Here is an 18,244-nt window from a genome sequence, read left to right on the forward strand (position 1 = left end):
AGTTAAGAGTACTATACTGTATCAGGAAATGTAGGCAGTATGAATTTATCCAGCACAAGAGATTGGTAAGTCAGGTATGGGAGAAGGCAAAAGGGGTGAGACTCTAGGCTGGCAATGAAATATAACTTGGAATGACTGACTATGGGATCCAGATTGAGGAGTGAAGACAAAAGCTAAGCAATGGAGAGAAAATAAGGGGAAAAGAACTAGAGGTTACAAGGAGGAAGAACAATTCAGCATGAGGGAATTTAAAAGGGAAGGAGGCTGTGATCAGAGAGGATTTTGAGAATCTGAGATCTCGTTCCAAATAATGAAAAGGTCTTAGGTGTGGACAGGCAAGTGGGGAGGGAAGAAACAAGCATTTATACAGCACTTACTGTGTGCCAACCACTGTCCTAAGCGCTTCACAAGGAGCATGTCATTTGTTTCTTACAAAATCAACTAAGAGCAAATGAACTCAGGTCTTCCTACTGCACTGCCCAGCTACCCATTAGGTGGGCAGCTGAAGTGGTGGTAAAATGATCCAAAGTAAAGAGGTCAAAGAACTGTGATGGAAGGAGACTAGGAGGGCCATCCCACACAAATGTAGTTACATAGCAGGGGGCTGGAGCACAAGAGAGAACTGTGGGCCAGTACAGACAACTTCATTTAAGAATTATCTACTATCAGCAGCAGTCACGTGGCATAAGTGCCTACAGTGCTGGGTCTGGAGTCAGGAAATCCTGAGCTTAAATCCAGCCTCAGACATTTACTAGCTATGACCTTCACCAAGACACTTCACCTGTGCTTCAGTTTCATCATCTGTAAAATGGGGATAATAATAGCACCCACCTCCAAAGGGTCTGAAGATCCAAATGCACCTAGGGAGCACTGTATAAATGTTAGCCATTATTGACTTTTCACTCATTTCAACTGATCTTTACCCCACCAGCCCACTCAAATTATTGAGATTTCACTTATTTTTAGTTTTACTCTTCCATCATGGGAATGTTTCAACTATTTTTTTTATTAAAGGACATATTTGTGTGTATATGTACATACATACATATGAATAAATACACACACATCAATTTCAACAATGTGCCGTAACAGCCAAAAGGAAGCAAATGAAAGCTTAGGATTCATTAAGAGAGAAATAACGTCCCAGAAGAATAGAGATAGTACCATTATATTCTACCTGAGTCAAACCCTACCTGGAAGCATTGTGTCCTGATATTGGCACCACATTCCAAGTACACTAATAAGCTGGAAGGCATCCAGAGGAATATGATAAAGATGAAGGATTGAGAATGGGTAACTTAAAGCCTTGGAGAAGGGGCACAAGAGAACTACCTTTAAATATCTGTAGGGCAATTATGCAGAAGAGGGATGATAATTACTTGAGAGTGGGAAGTGAGATGGGTACAAAACTGGATCTAATCACTGGAAATCAGAGAGGGATTTTAGGCATGACACAAAGAAAACTACCCAACAGAGTAATTCCCAAGTGGAAAGGGCTGCTTTGGGAAGTGGTATATTGTGCCTCCCCTTCCATCACTACCACCAACATCACGAGAACAGGCTAAACATCCTCTGACCTCTTCTGATATCCCTGGCCCAAACACCCATCTACATTTTCTGTACTGTTAGGAAGAGGTGTCATGGGGGCAGGGGTCTAGACTTGGATTCAACAAACAGGTCTGAAGCCTTGTTCTAATACTTCTACCTGGATGACAAGTAACAAGGCACTTCAGTGCTCTAACCTAGAAAATAAAGGGGCTGGACTAGATAATCTCCACGGTCTCTTCTAACTCTCAATGCTATATGAGTCAGATGAAGAAGAAAAATGGAGGTCAGAGCTTAACTCTGCAGAGAAAAGCAAGGTGGGAAGCAAAGGCTTACCTGTGATAGATCTTGGAAGAAGGCCTTGGAAGCTTCACAGCTAAGCCGTCCAAAGCAATCAGAAAGACATCCTTTGAAGCTGGGAAAAGGTGAAGTACAACACCTAAAAACACATGTCCCAAGCCGTCATCGCCGGCATAACTTGGCTTCCATTCCATGTATCAACCCATCAATTCTCTCAACCAAGATTTCCCTTGGCCTAATCAAATACAGTGTTTCAGGTTTCACTCTAGACAAATAAGAAAGACTGACATGGGGCCCTTACCTGGTAGGCCCCAAGATGGCTATACCTTAATGAAGAAGCTTAAGTGGGTATAAAAAACGTTGAGAACCTTCAAGATGAGACCACTATGCAAGTAAAAGAATGTAAAATTATAAATGGGCATAAACCAACCGCCATATAACTTCACAAAACTAACCTAAAAGAAAAGCTGACTATCAAAAAGAACCAATTATAAAAGAGCAACTCTTTTAGAAGAGCTGTCTGAAGGGTAATAGGAGAGAGTGCCTTTCTTACTGATGCTATATATATGCCACCAGAGGGCACTAATTCATATAATAGCTCTTAAAACCTTATTTCATACATTTTAAACTGCTGGAACAAGGAATCAAAAATAGATTTGAAAACATTAAGGTCTTGAATATATAATTTTGACAATCTTTTTTAAGCATTGGCATAACTTTCCATATAAGTTTCTCACCCAGGAACCTTAAAAGTAAAAGAAGAGTTTACAACAAGAATGACCACTGTAATCAAATCTTCCAACATGAAAATGGGTACATTTGAAATAAAGTTAAATACAAAAAAAAACAAAAAAACACAAATATGGTTTCTGATAAATAATTGTTTATTCACAAATATATTTTATTTTATTTTAGATTTAAAATCATCTGTTTAGAAGTCTATAGGAACGCATGTATGGGCACACCTAAGCACAAAAGACATAAGAAACAGGCCCAGATGAAAACATCTTATTTCAATTCCTCTGTTACTTACAAAAGAGCCATCCTTCCATTAATTCCAAGTGGCCAATTCTTAATTATTTAGTGTAATTTCAGTGGAACTGGTTCATAATTCTTATACATGCTGCAGATGGGAGAGAAGGGCAAAGAGAGAAGGCTGACTGAGCCGACTTGTGGCACCTCCTAATCCTCACGTTAACTATATTCCTTATAACAGAGTTGTACTTTAATGACATTTTCAACATCTACTTTCTTGAAGGGCATCAAGTATATTACTCTAGGTCTGAGGCTGCTACTGATAACTTATTGCCCAAAACCCAATCAGGGAATCTTTTCCCATTTGGCATTTTCTACAGTAGGGTCATGAGCATCATGCTTTCTAAACACACAGGGCAAAGAACAGTGCAAAACATATTCATGCCACAGAGAATTCTCATTGTGTTCTGCTGTGTGGAAATTCCTTTTGCGATGTTTAAGTTCAAAATAAAGAACAATTTTTTAAAGTTGTGGGGCAGGAGGATTGTGTTCCCCAGAGTTCTTATGGCATAGGGAAGTCACTGGTTTGCTTCTCAGAACTTCTCTGAAACTTCCTGTGGTACTTGGTTTGTGATGCCCAGAAACATGGGTTATTTTTACCCGCTAAAGAAAAAGTGAGTATATTTGGAATTTTTTTTTCTGGTTTTCATCAACTCATAGCAAAGACCTGGACATTATGCAAACAAAAAAAATTAGCACTCAAAAGTTATTAAAGAGATGACAAGCTGATGGTCTTCAAGCTTCTTTCTTAATGTTACATACAATTCTGCGCTAAGGTATGGAAGAACGGCTTACATCATATGCAATGGGCCACCAGAGTTGTTTTTTGTTGGGGAAAAAACAAGCACTTCAAACGTTTTTAAAACTCCACTGGTATTCCTAGACATATCAATAAACACACAGTTGAGGACTGAAATAATTATGTAGGTAATTTGAACCAAAAGCAGCTTTACCTGAAATATCACCAATCTGAAAATCAGTTTTTTGCTTGATTTATCTAGATAATTGCCCCAAACCTCTTATCTTCACTAGTGTGGCCCTGATCTCTACATGAATTTTGTGAACAAATCCCAGTCATTTGATATTAAATTTAAAAACTAAACTATTCCAGAGACATGGCTCACATTTCTCTCACGTCTGCTTTTATTTTCAGTGAAATGGCTGTTTTTTATAGACATGATAAAGCATCAGTCACTTCAAGAGACAGGGATATCATAACGCCAAATAAGTTTGCACTTCATAATTCCAAAGTCCTATTAAACCCTGGCATCCCTCACCACTCCTGATTCAAAACGGAGATTCCAGGTCGCCCCTGCCCCCAGTCGCCTGCTGACCAGCTCAGACACCCTGAGGATTTTAACACTTACCCAAACTTCTTCACTATTTTATCACATGTTTGCTTGAGGTGCCACCCATAAAGAACAAAGGATAAGAGGGGAAATGTGGGAAAGAACAAAACATGGGTGACCTAATTAAGACTTAAATTTGCTGTACATGAGTGTGGCTCAAGAGATTTTCTTTACATCAATTTGAAAGGAAAGGGGTGGGAGGGTCATTCTGGCCTATTTCTTTCTTGACAAAATTTGGTTTAAATCCATTTAGCTTTTTGAGTATTAGTAATTCACTAATAGAATTGTCTTGAGCCAGACACAGAGCTGGCAGGACTGTGTAGATCTCCCCACAAGCCCTGCCAACTTCAATCCCAATTTGCCACCCCCTCACTACTTACTCCAGCTCTGGATCTCTCTGTTCAAGCTGAAACCGTGAACAATTGTGTGATAATAGCCTAAAATAAATAAATGTAAAATAGGTCAAGACTATCATATCTATTTCTGTTTGTAACTGAAGAAAATTTGCCCCATTTCCAGAGGCAGAAAGAGTCAGGGACATTTGAACCTCAAAGTGAACTGAGGGAACAGATACCAAAAAATTGGCTTGAGTTCCCGCTTTGCCCTCTCACACCCACCCAGATTTTTAATTTATAAAAGAGTTTTGTGATTCACTCTTTCTCCTACTTACAAAATGTGTTTTCACATTGCTTTCAAAATAATTTTTAGTTATTGATTTATGGGAGGGCACAGATGTGTTAAAAGAAAAAAAAATGGTAAAGGATAAAATTGGAAAGTCTATGTTTGAAGGAAACCAAGGCACAGTTTCAATGAGTATTAATTTTGGAAAGATTTTTTACTTACTGTGCATATTCAGTTAACGACTTAAGTTTTTGTTTTGTTTTCTCTAACCCAGGGTCCCGAGAGAGTCATTACCGGCAATCATCTCTCTAATTCAGATTAACGTTTCTAAGTACATGTTGATATAATAGAGCACAATGCCTGCAGACGCTCCCCTGCTATGGCCCATTAGCCGAGGCAGGGGACTAGGAAGTGGACTTCCTAGGTCTAATTCCCAGCTCTGCAATTGTTAGCTTTCCGGGGCTTGACTCTCCTGTATTTGAGAAGTAGAAATGTGAAGAAAATATTGGGAGGTTCAATTAATAAAAACTTACAGAAGAGAACATATTGTTATCATACATCTAGTGTGTAACAGACTTCTAATATGCTACATGTTACCTATAGTAAATAGAAATAAAATTTATATTAATGCTAAGTGACTAAATCAGGGATCTATACTAAACTTAGTTGTCAGTCACCTCTCCTCAGAGGATTGAGGGGGAGGGGATCTCAGGAAGCACTCTTAAGCTTGATGTGAGGGAATGACTTTAATTTGATGTGCAGGAAGGGGGGTGGGGAATGCCTCTGTATGAAGTGACCATGTCCAAGTGATTTTTGAAAATTTTATCTATTCTGGCTTATGAAAGATCCTCACTACCCTAATAACACAATCACTTACAACTCAAATGGACTCAGGAAAAGACTGCTTTCATGCATGTGTCCAGTGCTCATAAGGCTGACTTCTAACAATACTAAGCATCAGATAATGAAACAGGACTCTAGAATTAGAAAATTGGGCTTCACATTTAAATGTATAGAGGGGAAAAAACCTATTGGTTCATTTGAGGAAAAGTCCCCTAAATGCATGCAGTATAATTCCCTAGGAGTTATTCGAAAATTGTTTAATCATTTAAGGAATAGGAACAACAAATGGAAGGTTTTACAGTTATTAAATGAAAATCACAACTTTCATTTAAAAAAAAAGTGAAGGTCTCTGTAGCAATCAGACAGCAGCTTCTGACTTGTAATCCATTGTGCTCTGCACATCTGCTTTCTGCTACCAAAATTTTAACACCTGTATAAACAAAAACAGGGTTTATGCTCTTTCTCAAGAAGCAAACAAAAAAAAAAAAATCCAGCTACTAAATTTTACCTTTTCTAGGCAGAAGCCAACTGACGACACAGCACCAATTTCACTTTTTCCTAACCTAGACAGACACCTGGACTCTACAACAGCAGACCATTTCATCAGCAGGGGCAGTTTTAGAGCACCCTAGAGAAAAGACAACAGCCCAAGTTCCTATTTCATTTCACTGAAGGGCCTCTGTTAAATTGGGGAACCAAGAAGAGGTAAGGGCCAGACCTTTCTATCAAGGTCTGTTGTATCCATGTTCCTATAGCCATGCTAGTTAAAGTGGGAGAATTGACTTCACCTTTAAAGAAGAAATTAACATCTTTTAATATAATTTTTATTTCTTTAGGGAGATTTACAGTATGTCTACCATTGAATCATATCTAAGAAAAATAGAGCAGGCTAAAAGTAGACTACTATTCTAACTCCTTTATACTATGTTAAACAAAAATCTGAATCTAACACATTTAATAAACATTTATTAAACACATACCATGTGCCAGGGAACACAAAGTTGTTTGGTTTTTTTAATATATATTCTCTCCCCTCGAGGATCTTACATTTTACTGGTGATTTAAGATTGGTCACAAATTCCAAAGAAAGATTACAAATCATTTTTGTTATTGATACTAAGAAGGTAAAACATTCTATTTTGATCTACACTACACATGCAGAGTTAAAAGTCACACGTACAACTTGATTATAAAATCGCTCTTCTGCTAGGATGCTTTTCAGTCCATTTGTCATAAAGATTTATGTGTAAAGGGTGACTTTCGAAGCCTAACTTCATTAAGGGGGAAAAAACTCTCAAAACAAATTGCAATAAAGCTATTAATGTCATTTTAATTTCTTGCTTAATTTCCAGTTTGTGTTACTCATATGCTTCCCATCAGATGAAAACATTTTAATTAGAATGAAGTGAGCTTAAGAAAACTTCTCTAATGAGTAAGCTTTTTTTATTATTAAATTTTGTTTATTGGGTTTCATATGAATACAATGATGCAAAAAAGCAAAGTATTATATTTAAGCAGAATAATATAGTTAAAACACAGGCTCTCAGTAGCGAACTCTTAAGAGGCGATTAAAATTTTGGTGCTCGCACATACAGCTGATTGATTTCTCCCAGTCAGATCAGGCATTCCTCATAACACCAGCTAATCCAAAATGAACAGTTAATTGCTCCATCTACATGGGAATAATACAAGAAAATAATCACAAACCTGTTTAAATGGGCTCCTATTAGATGACAGTGCACACTTGGCGGGGGGGAGACTAAAAATGGATTTAAAGTTAATATGAATTTTACTGGGATACAAAGTTAGAAGCTTAAAACAAAATTTTTTTTAAAAATTCATGAATACATTCACATATAAGAAAAATTATCTTAGAAGGGCAGAAAAACCTGGTCACTTGGAGCTCAACTTAGCAGCCCTTATTATCACTATAAAAAATAATAATAGTATTTGTGCTGACTGAAGTTTCCATGTTCACCTTTTAAAATATTTTACTTTTTTCCTGGAATGGTGCGCAAAAAGGCTTTTCCCAGTTCATTAGCTTTATGATTCCTTAAATACATGGTGTGAATAAAAGCCCAAAGAAATACCAATTTACACACAACATATGACCTAATGCAGACTTCAGCTCCCCAATTTAAAGGAATGCATCTTTCTTAAGCTACTAATACATGCCACATATTTATACCACTGAACTTGGGCTTCTGGGTTGGATTCAAACCAAAGAAACAACAGACACTTCAGTTATGGGATGGGATGGACCTTGGAGATCTTCTGGTAGATGGCAAAAAAATCATAAGTATGACATATACCTTACTCATACAGGCACACCAATATCTCTGCTGTTTCTACATTAGTGAAACCAGCAGGCAGAATTCACTGTCCCTCAAACACAAACCTTAACTAGGCTGAAGGCCCACCCTTATCACGCTAAAAACATTCCCTTCAGGGGGAAGGGCTAGCATGCCTGAAAGGTCCCTTTTAAGACTGCCTTCTGTGCCTGAAGATCTTATGTTCAGCTGACTGACCAAGAGCACCCTGGGGTTCCTATAATAAAGAAACGGATTCTCCTGAGTCAAGAGATCCTCAAAACATGACAACAAAATGTATTTAAGCAGCTAAGACATATGTACATGGCACTTTTGTTAGATGCTATGGATACAAAGGAAAAATGAAAACTAGTCTTTGACCTCAGGGAGCTTACATTCACTTGGGATCCAGCACTTAGAGATAAATATAATATATAATGTACCGAAGAAGAAAACATTAAACTAGAGGGTCCAGAAAAGGCTTTCTCCTAGGTAGTCATTACCCAGAATCACTAAATTTCTGAAGTTCATTTAAAAATACCTAAAAACCTTTTTGAAGTGGCTATGGGACATCAAGGCATCCTCACCTGGATGATTTCAAAGGACTGAGCCCTTGCCAGGTAAGGGGCAAGTAAGTCCATGTTCCAAAAGGAACTACAGAGAGCAGAGATCAGTATATGAACCTGGAGAACAAGGAGGCAAAAAGGGGGTTTTCCCCTAGAACAGCAGTTGCCCTTGAAGATCTTCAACCCATTCTTGGAGAAATTACTTTTGTACTTTAGTACTTTTAATCATAAACATGCAAACTTCTGTAAGGATTGTGAACCCTTTGGGTTCCATGTGCATTATTTCTCTTAGGGGCAGCTAGGTGGCGCAGTGAATAGAGCACTGGCCCTGGAGTCAGGAGGACCTGAGTTCAAATTTGGCCTCAGACACTTAACACAAAAAACTAGCCATGTGACCTTGGGCAAGTCACTTAACCCCAACTGCCCTCCAAAAAAAACCCATTATTTCTCTTATAATAAACCTGGTTTTCATATAACTCTTGTAACATTATAACTGCCTATCGACAAAACATATTATTCTTTATTATTTTCATCAGTTATGCTGCCTACAATGTAGGGGGGAAATCTCTTGGAACTCCTGAACAGCATTCATACTCAAACCTAACACTGTCAGACTGCTAAGATAAACTGAACAATAACTGTGTATACCAAGTCCCACTCAAATGTAACAATATGCAAGGTGGTTCCAAGATGGCAGAGTAAAGGCAGGGACTCGCCTGAACTCTTCCCCAAACTCCTCCAAATACCTCTGAATAACGACTCTAAACAAATTCTAGAGCAGCAAAACCCACTAAAAGGTAAAGTGAAACAATTTCCCAGCCCAGACCATTTAGAAGGTTGGCAGAAAAGGTCTGCTGCACCAGGAGAGGAGCATAGTCCTGCACAAGCTGTGCTAGCACAAGACCCAGCCCCAGTGAACCAGGAGTAGGCCTTGGGGCAACTACATCAGTGACAGGTTCCAGACCTCTCAACCCACCAATGGTAAGGGGATTGGACAATGGGTCAGAAGGAGATTTACAGGGTGCCGGTCCCTTTGCTGGCACCAGCAGCAAGACTCTCTTTTAGTCTGTGTTATGATCTGTGTCATGGTCCTGGGTCTTAGTCCCAGTGTGAGGAATACTAGCACAGCAGAACCTGAGGCCACAGTGGAGCAGGGACCACGGTCACAGTTCAATGGTAAAAAAGACTGCTGGTGGTCATTCACAAACCAGTATACAGTATGGGAGAGTAGTAAACATACCCACCTCTCCCTTGATCATACTACCTTGGAAGAGCCAAAAACTTACATGTCCCCAGAATTACCTCTAAAAACAGCTACACAAAAAAAATCTGAAGCTTGGGAAAGCACCCCCTCTACTTGGAAAGTAGAGCCCCACTATAGCATAGAGTTAAAAGTCAAGTAATAGGTTGGAAAATGAGTAAACAGAAAAAAATTCTGACCAGAGAAAGTTACTATAGTTGACAGAGAAGATCAAAACACACACTCAGAAGAAGATAACCGTCAAAATTCCTGCACCCAGAGCCTCAAAGAAAAATGTAAATTGGTCTCAAGCCATGGAAGAGCTCAAAAATGATTTTTAAAATCAAGTAAGAGAGGTGGAGGAAAAAATGAAAAGAGAAATGGGAATGATGCAAGAAAATCATGAAAAAAAGTCAACAGCTTGATAAAGGAGGCGCCAAAAAAAACTGAAGAAAATAACACCTTAAAAAACAGAACAAGTCAAATGGTTAAAAAAAAAGGCACAAAAATCAAATGAAGAGAAGAATGCCTTGAAAAGCAGAACTGGTCAAATAAAGATACACAAAAATTCACTGAAGAAAAGAACTTCTTAAAAAATAGAATCAGTTAAATGGAAAAGGAAGTAACAAAAGTTCACTGAAGAAAATAATTCCTTAAAAGTTAGAATTGGGCAAGCGGAAGTTAACAACTTTATGAGACATCAAGAAACAGTCAAACAAAATCAAAAGAATGAAAAAGTAAAAGAAAATGTGAAATATCTCACTGGGAAAACAACTGACATGGAAAATAGATCCAGGAGAGATAATTTTAAAATTATTAGACTACCTGAGAATCATGATAAAAAATTAAAAAGCCTAGACATCATCTTTCAAGAAATTATCAAAGAAAACTACCTTGATATTCTAGAAGCAGAGTAAAATAGAAATTGAAAGAATTCACCAATCACCTCCTGAAAGATCCCAAAATGAAAACTCCCAGGAATATTATAGCCAAATTTCCAGATCAAGGAGAAAATACTGCAAGCAGCCAAAAAAATAAACAGTGAGTCACTAACACAAGATTTAGCAACTTCTACATTAAAGGATAGGATGGCTTAGAATATAGTATTCCAGAGGGCAAAAGAGCTAGGATTACAACCAAGAATCATCTACCCAACAAAACTGAGCATAATCCTTCAGAGGAAAAAAATAAATATTCAATGAAATAGAGGAGTTTCAAGAATTCCTGGTGAAAAGATCAGAGCTAAATAGAAAATCTGACTTTCAAATCCTAGATGCAAAAGAAGCATTAAAAAGTAAACAGGAAAGAAAAATCATAAAGGATTTGATAAAAACTGTTAATATTCCTACTTGAGAAAATGATACTTATAACTCCTAAAAGCTTTCTCAATACTAAGACCGTTAGAAGGAGTATACATACACAGATAGAAAGCAGAGGTGTGAGTTAAATTTGATGGGATAATTATCATAAATGAGTAAATGAATGAATGAAAAAGAAGAATAAACTTGGAAAAAGGGAAAGGGAGAGGTAGAATGGTATAAATTATATGACATAAAAGAGGCCAGAAAGAGATTTTACAGTGAAGTGGGAAACAGGGATAGCAGGGAGAGGAGCCTTACTCTCATGGGAATAATACACACACTCAGCTGGGTGTAAAAATCTCTCCCACCACACAGGAAAGTAGGAAGAGAAGGGGATTGGGGAAGAGGGGAGAGAAGAGCTGATAGAAGGGGTGACAGACTGGGGAAGGCAAAAGTCAGAAGCAAAACACTTTTGCAAATGGACAGGGTAAAAGGAGAGAGAGTAGGATAAATGGGGAAAATAGGATGTAGGGAAATACATAGTTGGTAATCATTATTGTGAAAAAAATTTATAGTGAGTTTCTCTGATAAAGATTTCATTTCTCACACACACAGAAAACTAAGTCAAATTTATAGAAATAAAAGCCATTCCTCGATTGATAAATGATCAAAAGATATGAACAGGCAATTTTCAGACAAAGTAATCAAAGCTATCCAACAGTCATATAAAAAAAAAAATGCTCTGAATAGTTATTGATCAGAGAAATGCAAATTAAAACAGCTCTGAGCTACTACCTCACACCTGCCAGACGGGCTAATATAACATAAAAGGAAAATAACCAAATGTTAGAGGGGATGGGCAACAATTAAAATACTAATGCACTACTGGTGAAGTTGTATACTGATTCAACCATTCTGGAGAGCAATATGGAACTATGCCCAAAGGACTATAAAACCATGCATACCCTTTCACCAAGCAATACCACTACTAGGTCTTTATCCCAAAGAAAACATAAAAGAGGGAAAAGGACTCACATGTACAAAAATATTTATAGCAGCTCTTTTAGTGATGGCAAAGAATTGGAAAATGAGGGGATGCCTTTCAACTGGGAAATGGCTGAACAAGTTGTTATATGTGATTATGATGGAATACTATTGTGCTTTAAGAAATGACGAGCTAGATGCTCTCAGAAAAACATGGACTTACATGAACTGATGCAGTGTGAAATGAGCGGAACCAGAACACTGTAACAGTAACAGCAATATTGTATGATGATCTACCATGAATAACTTGGCTATTCCTAACAATACAATGATCCAAGACAATTCTAAAAGACCCATGATGAAAAATGCTGAGTCCAGAGAGAGAATTGGTGAAGCCTGAATGCAAATATACTTTTTCTTTACTTTAGTTTTTTTTTTTCTTGGTGCTTTGTCTGTTTTCTTTCATAAGTTTTAAAAATAAGTTATAAAACTTACGTGGAAATGTGTTTTGCATGACTACATATGTATAACCTAAGTCAAATTGCTTGCCTTCTCAATGTGGGGGAGAAAATTTGGAACTCAAAATTTTAAGAAAAAAAATGTTAAAATTGTTTTTTACATATAATTGGGAAAAATAAAATATTAAATATGTTTTGTAATGTAACAATATCAAATATCCAACAGCTTTTGACCAAAGATACTTTTAAAGTCTTTATCCTATCTTTTATCTTACTCTTTTCAGAAGATACCTTAAGAAACTGTTTACTGAACTCAGCTTAACTTAGAACTTACCTTTTCTAATCGTCAGAGCCCAGCACCAAGGAATCTAATTCTTCCCTAAGTCAGAAGATAAAATGCTTTCATTCATTTAGCCACTACTGTACAAGCTGGATTCCTAATTCCCTTCCAATTGGCACTTCCTCCTTTGCAGCTTTCTCTTGGCTTTCCTTCTATCCCGACCCCCAAATTTTGATTTAACATTATTATCAATGTAAATGTAAGTGTTTATCTTCTGTCATCGGATGATGACACTGTCCTTAAGATAAAAATAATTATGCTTCCCAACAAGTAAGCAAAATAAAATGTAATTTCTTCTTAATTCAATTTTAAAACCCTGGCCTCTTTTAACATAACTGCATTGAGTTAGATCACAGTTATTGAGGTACTACATAAAAGCAGACACTGTTCTCCTATTACCATGAGCTAAAACATTTCACTTTGTAATAAGAAATTACCTAACTTCAAGAAGGTTGTATCCAAATGAAGATAAGATGGAAGGATTCAAATAGCCAAAACATACTTTAAACTACTGTGTGGGCCTCACTTTTGAAAATAATTGCAGTGAATACCTAAAAATAAACCACAGACAAATGCATGTTTCGGTGAAAGGATAAGAAATTGGGAGGAAAATCCCAAGAGGTCAAAGTGAACAGCACTGGACACCACAGAAAAGATCCATAGTTATTTTCTCCAGCTAACATCCCAGGCTACTATTGTTTTCCACTCATGGTGGAAGAACTGGAATGAATGGCTCTTGCTCATGGTGAAGTCTCTGGATTATTCCTAAGAAAGGGTATTATGAGATTTAAGATGGGAATCTTTTTTTTTTCTTTATGTTTTTCCTTTCTATCCCATGCGTTTAATACTTAAAGCTAAGGTATCAGGATATACCAAGTTTCAGCCAAAGTCAAGGGATGCATAAGTCGCATCTTAATTTTGAGTGCTAGAGTGACAAGATCTGGAAATCCAGGCTGTTGTAGTGCAATCCAATATTGTACTTAGCTGGAGCTCCTAAATAATACTTTGTCAGCTCTTGTGATCTAACACAAAATGACATGTTTTATGATATACCAGTTAGGCTATGTTAATACCCTTGACTCTTAGCTGAAAAGCTTTCATTAGTTCACAAGATATCTATGCCCAACGAACTGTACTGATTCGCTTCAATTATGACAGCCACAATTCCATATTACCTTTGTGCCTGTCATGTGGTACAATCACCAAAACCCATGTCTACTAGGGAAAGCTAACAGAATCAAGACCAATGAGTATGTGTGTATAAGGAAAAGCCCATCTACTATAGTCATGTTATTTTATATTAAACATTATTAACATATACATGCATAAACACATGAATATATTTTCCCATTCTTAGCTATCCATGCTGATGAGAACAAGTAAAAGATTAACCAGATAGAAGAAATCCACAAACAAAAAATTTCATTTGCAAAAATAGTCTCAATCTCCTCTTCCACCAACCCTTTTGACTGCTATAAATGGCCTGGGGGGGGGGGGGGGGGGAAGGGGTGTTGGCTTTGGCTTCCCTTTTGTCAAAGTACAGTTGCTCAAAATGAAACCAACAGAAGCACAAGGGACTGGGAGGATGGGGAGGAGGAGAGTGAGGAAACAGATCTGTACATAATGTGGGTGCTTTATTAAAAGATTATTAATTTGTTATTTATATAATAATATAATTATATAATAACTATTTATTAATTATTTTAAAGAACACAGTACTTTTCTGAACACATTCAGAGACTGCCACGAAAGGCTGGTAGTCAGGTCTACACCTAAGATTCTTAGATGTGCCCTACAGATGAAATGTAATTTCCCAGGGAAACAACAGTAATCACAAGCAAGAAAACTGTCCATCCTGATCGTGCAGCAACTGTGCTCTTTGTGCCTCTGTGCCATCTCCTCAGGACTGTCTGTTCACTTGGCTGGGATGGACACTTGCATTCATAAAATCATTTTGGGCATTTTAAGCAGTCTGTCTTCTGCCCCTATATGTCCTTTGTATCTTAAGGGCCTCAGAAAGCATCCATTCATTACACTCAGAAATGATGTGTGGAGCAAGCTCTACTCAGTGCCTGCACCTGAAAAACATGCCAAAGGCCTCTAAAGAACAGCCTTTCCAGTTGTATTGTGTGATATTAAAATAGGATCATTTGCAAATTTCAGTGATCTTTTCTCCCTCAAAGTGTTGTGTGTGTGTGTGTGTGTGTGTGTGTTTCCCCCTTTGTTTAAGTATCTGTAGCTTATGCTCTGAGATGGGATGCTTAATCTAACATCTATAATTCAGGACTTAATATTCATCCTGTCTCCAAAACTACGATATACATGTATGTCATTATATTTATTAAACTCTATGCCTTCCCAAACTTCCTTGTTCTCTGGTATTTTAGATGACCTGGCTCCCCAAGGAACAAAACTTAGTTGATAGTTTCCATGTTGGTATGAAGTCTTTTCAAAGTGAAACATTTCCCTAAGATGATAAAGAAAGGGACAAGACTGAAGGAAAATCTAAAAGGAGAAAAGGAGCAGAAAAGAAGAAGAGAAGAAAAGGGGAGAGTGCCAAGAGAAGTAGGTAGATCCGAGCTTCTTTCCCCTCTGGCTTTAGTGTACTACTGACAGTCACTAGCATCAAGGTGTCCAGTCTTTATTAAGCATCTACTGTGTGCCAGGCACTGTGTTAAGTGTTGGGAATACAAAGAAAGGCTAAAGAAAGAAAAAGCCCCTTCTTTCAAGGAGCTCAAAGACAGTGTCATGGGGGGGTGGGGGGTGGGGGACCAAGAAAAATACAATATGCAAATAACTATATTTAAAAAAAAACAAGCTACAGATGGGACAAAATGGAGGCAGCCTAAGGAAGCAGGTGCTGGGAAGAGCTTCCTGCAGAAAGTGAGGGGTGCCAAGACTTGAAGGCAGCTGGGAGACAGAGATGCATTTCAGGGAGAGCATTCCAGGCATGAAAAGGCCTGCAGCGGGAGGGCAGTCAGGAGGCCAGGGTGACTGAGGCCAAGGGCATGCAGGGCAGACAGGAAGAGGATCAGGTTACATGAAGGGATTTAAAAAGACCTAGAAAGAGAATTCATCCCAGAAGTTCACTTGTAAATCAGTTGTTTGGAAATTAAATCCCCTTCACCCCCAAACAAGCAATGCTGTAAGCCAGGAGCTCACTCCAAAACTCTTTCAGGGAGTTCCAATGTCAAAACTATTTTCATCATAATACTAAGACACTTTAATTTCTGGCATGACATATATTGACAAACATACCACATATAAAACAAACTTCGGGGGGAGGGGGGAGGTGGATGGGGGGAGGTGGGAGGCGACAGGGTCCTCAGTAATTTTTAAGAGTGTGAAGAGGTCCCAAGACCACAGCACTGAGAAGTGCTGTTATACATGATGGTTAGGTGTCTAGGCTAATCTATAAACATCTACTTAACCTGTAACCTAATGGAATGCTAGCCCTAGCATGAGCTCTGGGTCCTGGAGACCTGAGACCCGGCAGCAGAAGCTGGGAAGATGATGCCTGGATATGAGGTATCAATACCACTGGCTACTTGGTTCTTCTCTTCTTATATATCAGTGACCAGAAGACTCCACAGTTTTCCCCCCTCCCAAACTTCCCCATTCCAACAAAGTCTGACCCACTTTAAATCTAACTCATCACTGGCTCTTTCTTTATAAAATAATGTTTAGGTTCCTCCACCCCTTTAAACAAAAGTGTTCCCCTTGACCTCATTGATCTCTAGTGTTATTATCTCACATTTCTTCTGTTTCCTGCTAAACTTCTGGAAAAAGTATTCTATCTATACACTCTGCCTCAACTCCATCATACTCAATCCCGTGTTTACTAAGTGCCCAGGACAGTGCTTAGGGCTAAGACAGGCCCTTGCCCTCAAGTCCTTTGCCAGGGAGAGGCATTTTGGTTAGGAAAATTGAAGAAACAAACTAGCAACTACCACAGTGTTCATCTGATCACAGTTCATGATTCAAGAACACCAAAGGAAGGAGGGAACACAGAGACAGAAAGAGTAAGTGGTGATCGAGGGACAGAAGTAAAGCATGGCTGCCAGGGCTTCCCTGGAAGTGTTCTGGAAACTCTGATCAATGTAACGACCAAGCAAAATTCCAGAGGATGCAGGATGATAGAGAACCTGATGGAGAACACCCGCTCTCTCCTCTGACCCAAGCACCACTCTCCTGAAACTTGTCTACAGTCACCAGTGGCTTCTTAAAAATCTAAACTCTTGCTCAAGACTTCAATTTCTTGATTTGTCTGTATCTGACAGTATTGAACCCTGTCTCCTACACACTCTCTTCTCTTGGTCTCTGTGATTCTGCCCTTTCCTGACCCTCCTTGTAGCTGCATGACCAACCACACTTTAATCTTTCTTGGCTCCTTTCTCTTCCAAACAAACAGCTAGGTGGATAGTGTTGAGCTTAAGAGTCAGGACAACCTGAGTTCAAATCCTGCCTCAGACACTCACTAGCTGTGTGACCCTGAGCCAACCATTAACTACTCTCCACCTATTGTGAAGATTAAAAAATAAAAAACCACATATGGAAAATGCTTTGCAAACCTCAAAGCCTTTTCTCTTCCCTTTGTCTTACTTTTTAGTCTCTACTTTTACATTTTTCATATCCTCCTCTTTATAGGTCTTTCCCATTATCTTTGTGAAACATTTACCTTACAAAGGACTCCATACTAACCAGCAAACCAGCAACTTAAGTTTTGTGACTTGGGGAACCAAGGTAGCCTAGAACTAGACCTGAGTTGAAATCCTACCTCAAGTGAGTTGCCACAAGCTGAGAAAGCCATTTAACCACTTAGCCTACTGAGAGACTAAAACAAAACAACATAAGCAAAGTGCTTTGCAAACCTCAAAGAGCTATATAAATGCTATCTATTTTCCTCTCCGGCACACTAAATGTGAGTGCCCTCCAACCCAGTTTCCTCAGCCTTCTCTCCTCTACAGCTACCTTCCCCTATAAGTCACAGACTTTCACAGTTCAATTATTATCTCTCAACAAATGGCTACCAAATCTATCCATTCACCAAACTGCCCTTCAATATTTGAATGTTTCCAACTGCCTGTTGGACATCTTCACATGAAAAAGATCCAGCAATCCAATAGAACTAAAATGGGGCTCATCATCTTCAGCCCAAAAGCCATTCTTCCCCTCCCAACTCTCCATTTCAACCAATATTCAACTAACATTCAGGCTTAAAATCAGACTTATTTTATCTCCTCCCGCTCCTTCATCACATGTTTAACCAGGGATCATGACCTAAAGAATCAAGCCTCAAAAGATCTCTCAAATCAATTCCCCCAAACACCACTTTGATTCATGCTTATCACCT

General features: G+C 38.4%; 1 protein-coding gene across 12 annotated transcripts in view; it reads right to left on the bottom strand.

The window, feature by feature from the left end:
- The window catches only part of LOC138154518 (calmodulin-binding transcription activator 1-like), a 175,367-nt gene that overhangs the window by 51,485 nt on the left and 105,638 nt on the right, over positions 1-18,244 (bottom strand). For 4 of the 12 annotated variants that reach the window (XR_011166620.1, XR_011166625.1, XR_011166621.1 and 1 more), the window contains one exon: positions 7,132-7,365. The exons of 3 other annotated variants lie outside the window; for them this stretch is intronic. Coding sequence is in view for 1 of the 9 variants with exons in the window: in XM_069079396.1 (XP_068935497.1) it covers positions 7,312-7,365 (54 nt within the window). In the remaining 8 variants the exon portion in view is untranslated. Of the gene's footprint in view, positions 1-5,935; positions 6,124-6,201; positions 7,366-18,244 lie in introns of those variants that run through there. 5 more of the 12 variants (XR_011166627.1, XR_011166629.1, XR_011166628.1 and 2 more) reach the window with 2 other exon arrangements.

This window comes from Petaurus breviceps, unplaced genomic scaffold (genome assembly GCF_028583685.1).
Source record: "Petaurus breviceps papuanus isolate PSGF00001 unplaced genomic scaffold, PetGlider_PUasm1.0 91041, whole genome shotgun sequence".
NCBI lineage: Eukaryota > Metazoa > Chordata > Mammalia > Diprotodontia > Petauridae > Petaurus > Petaurus breviceps.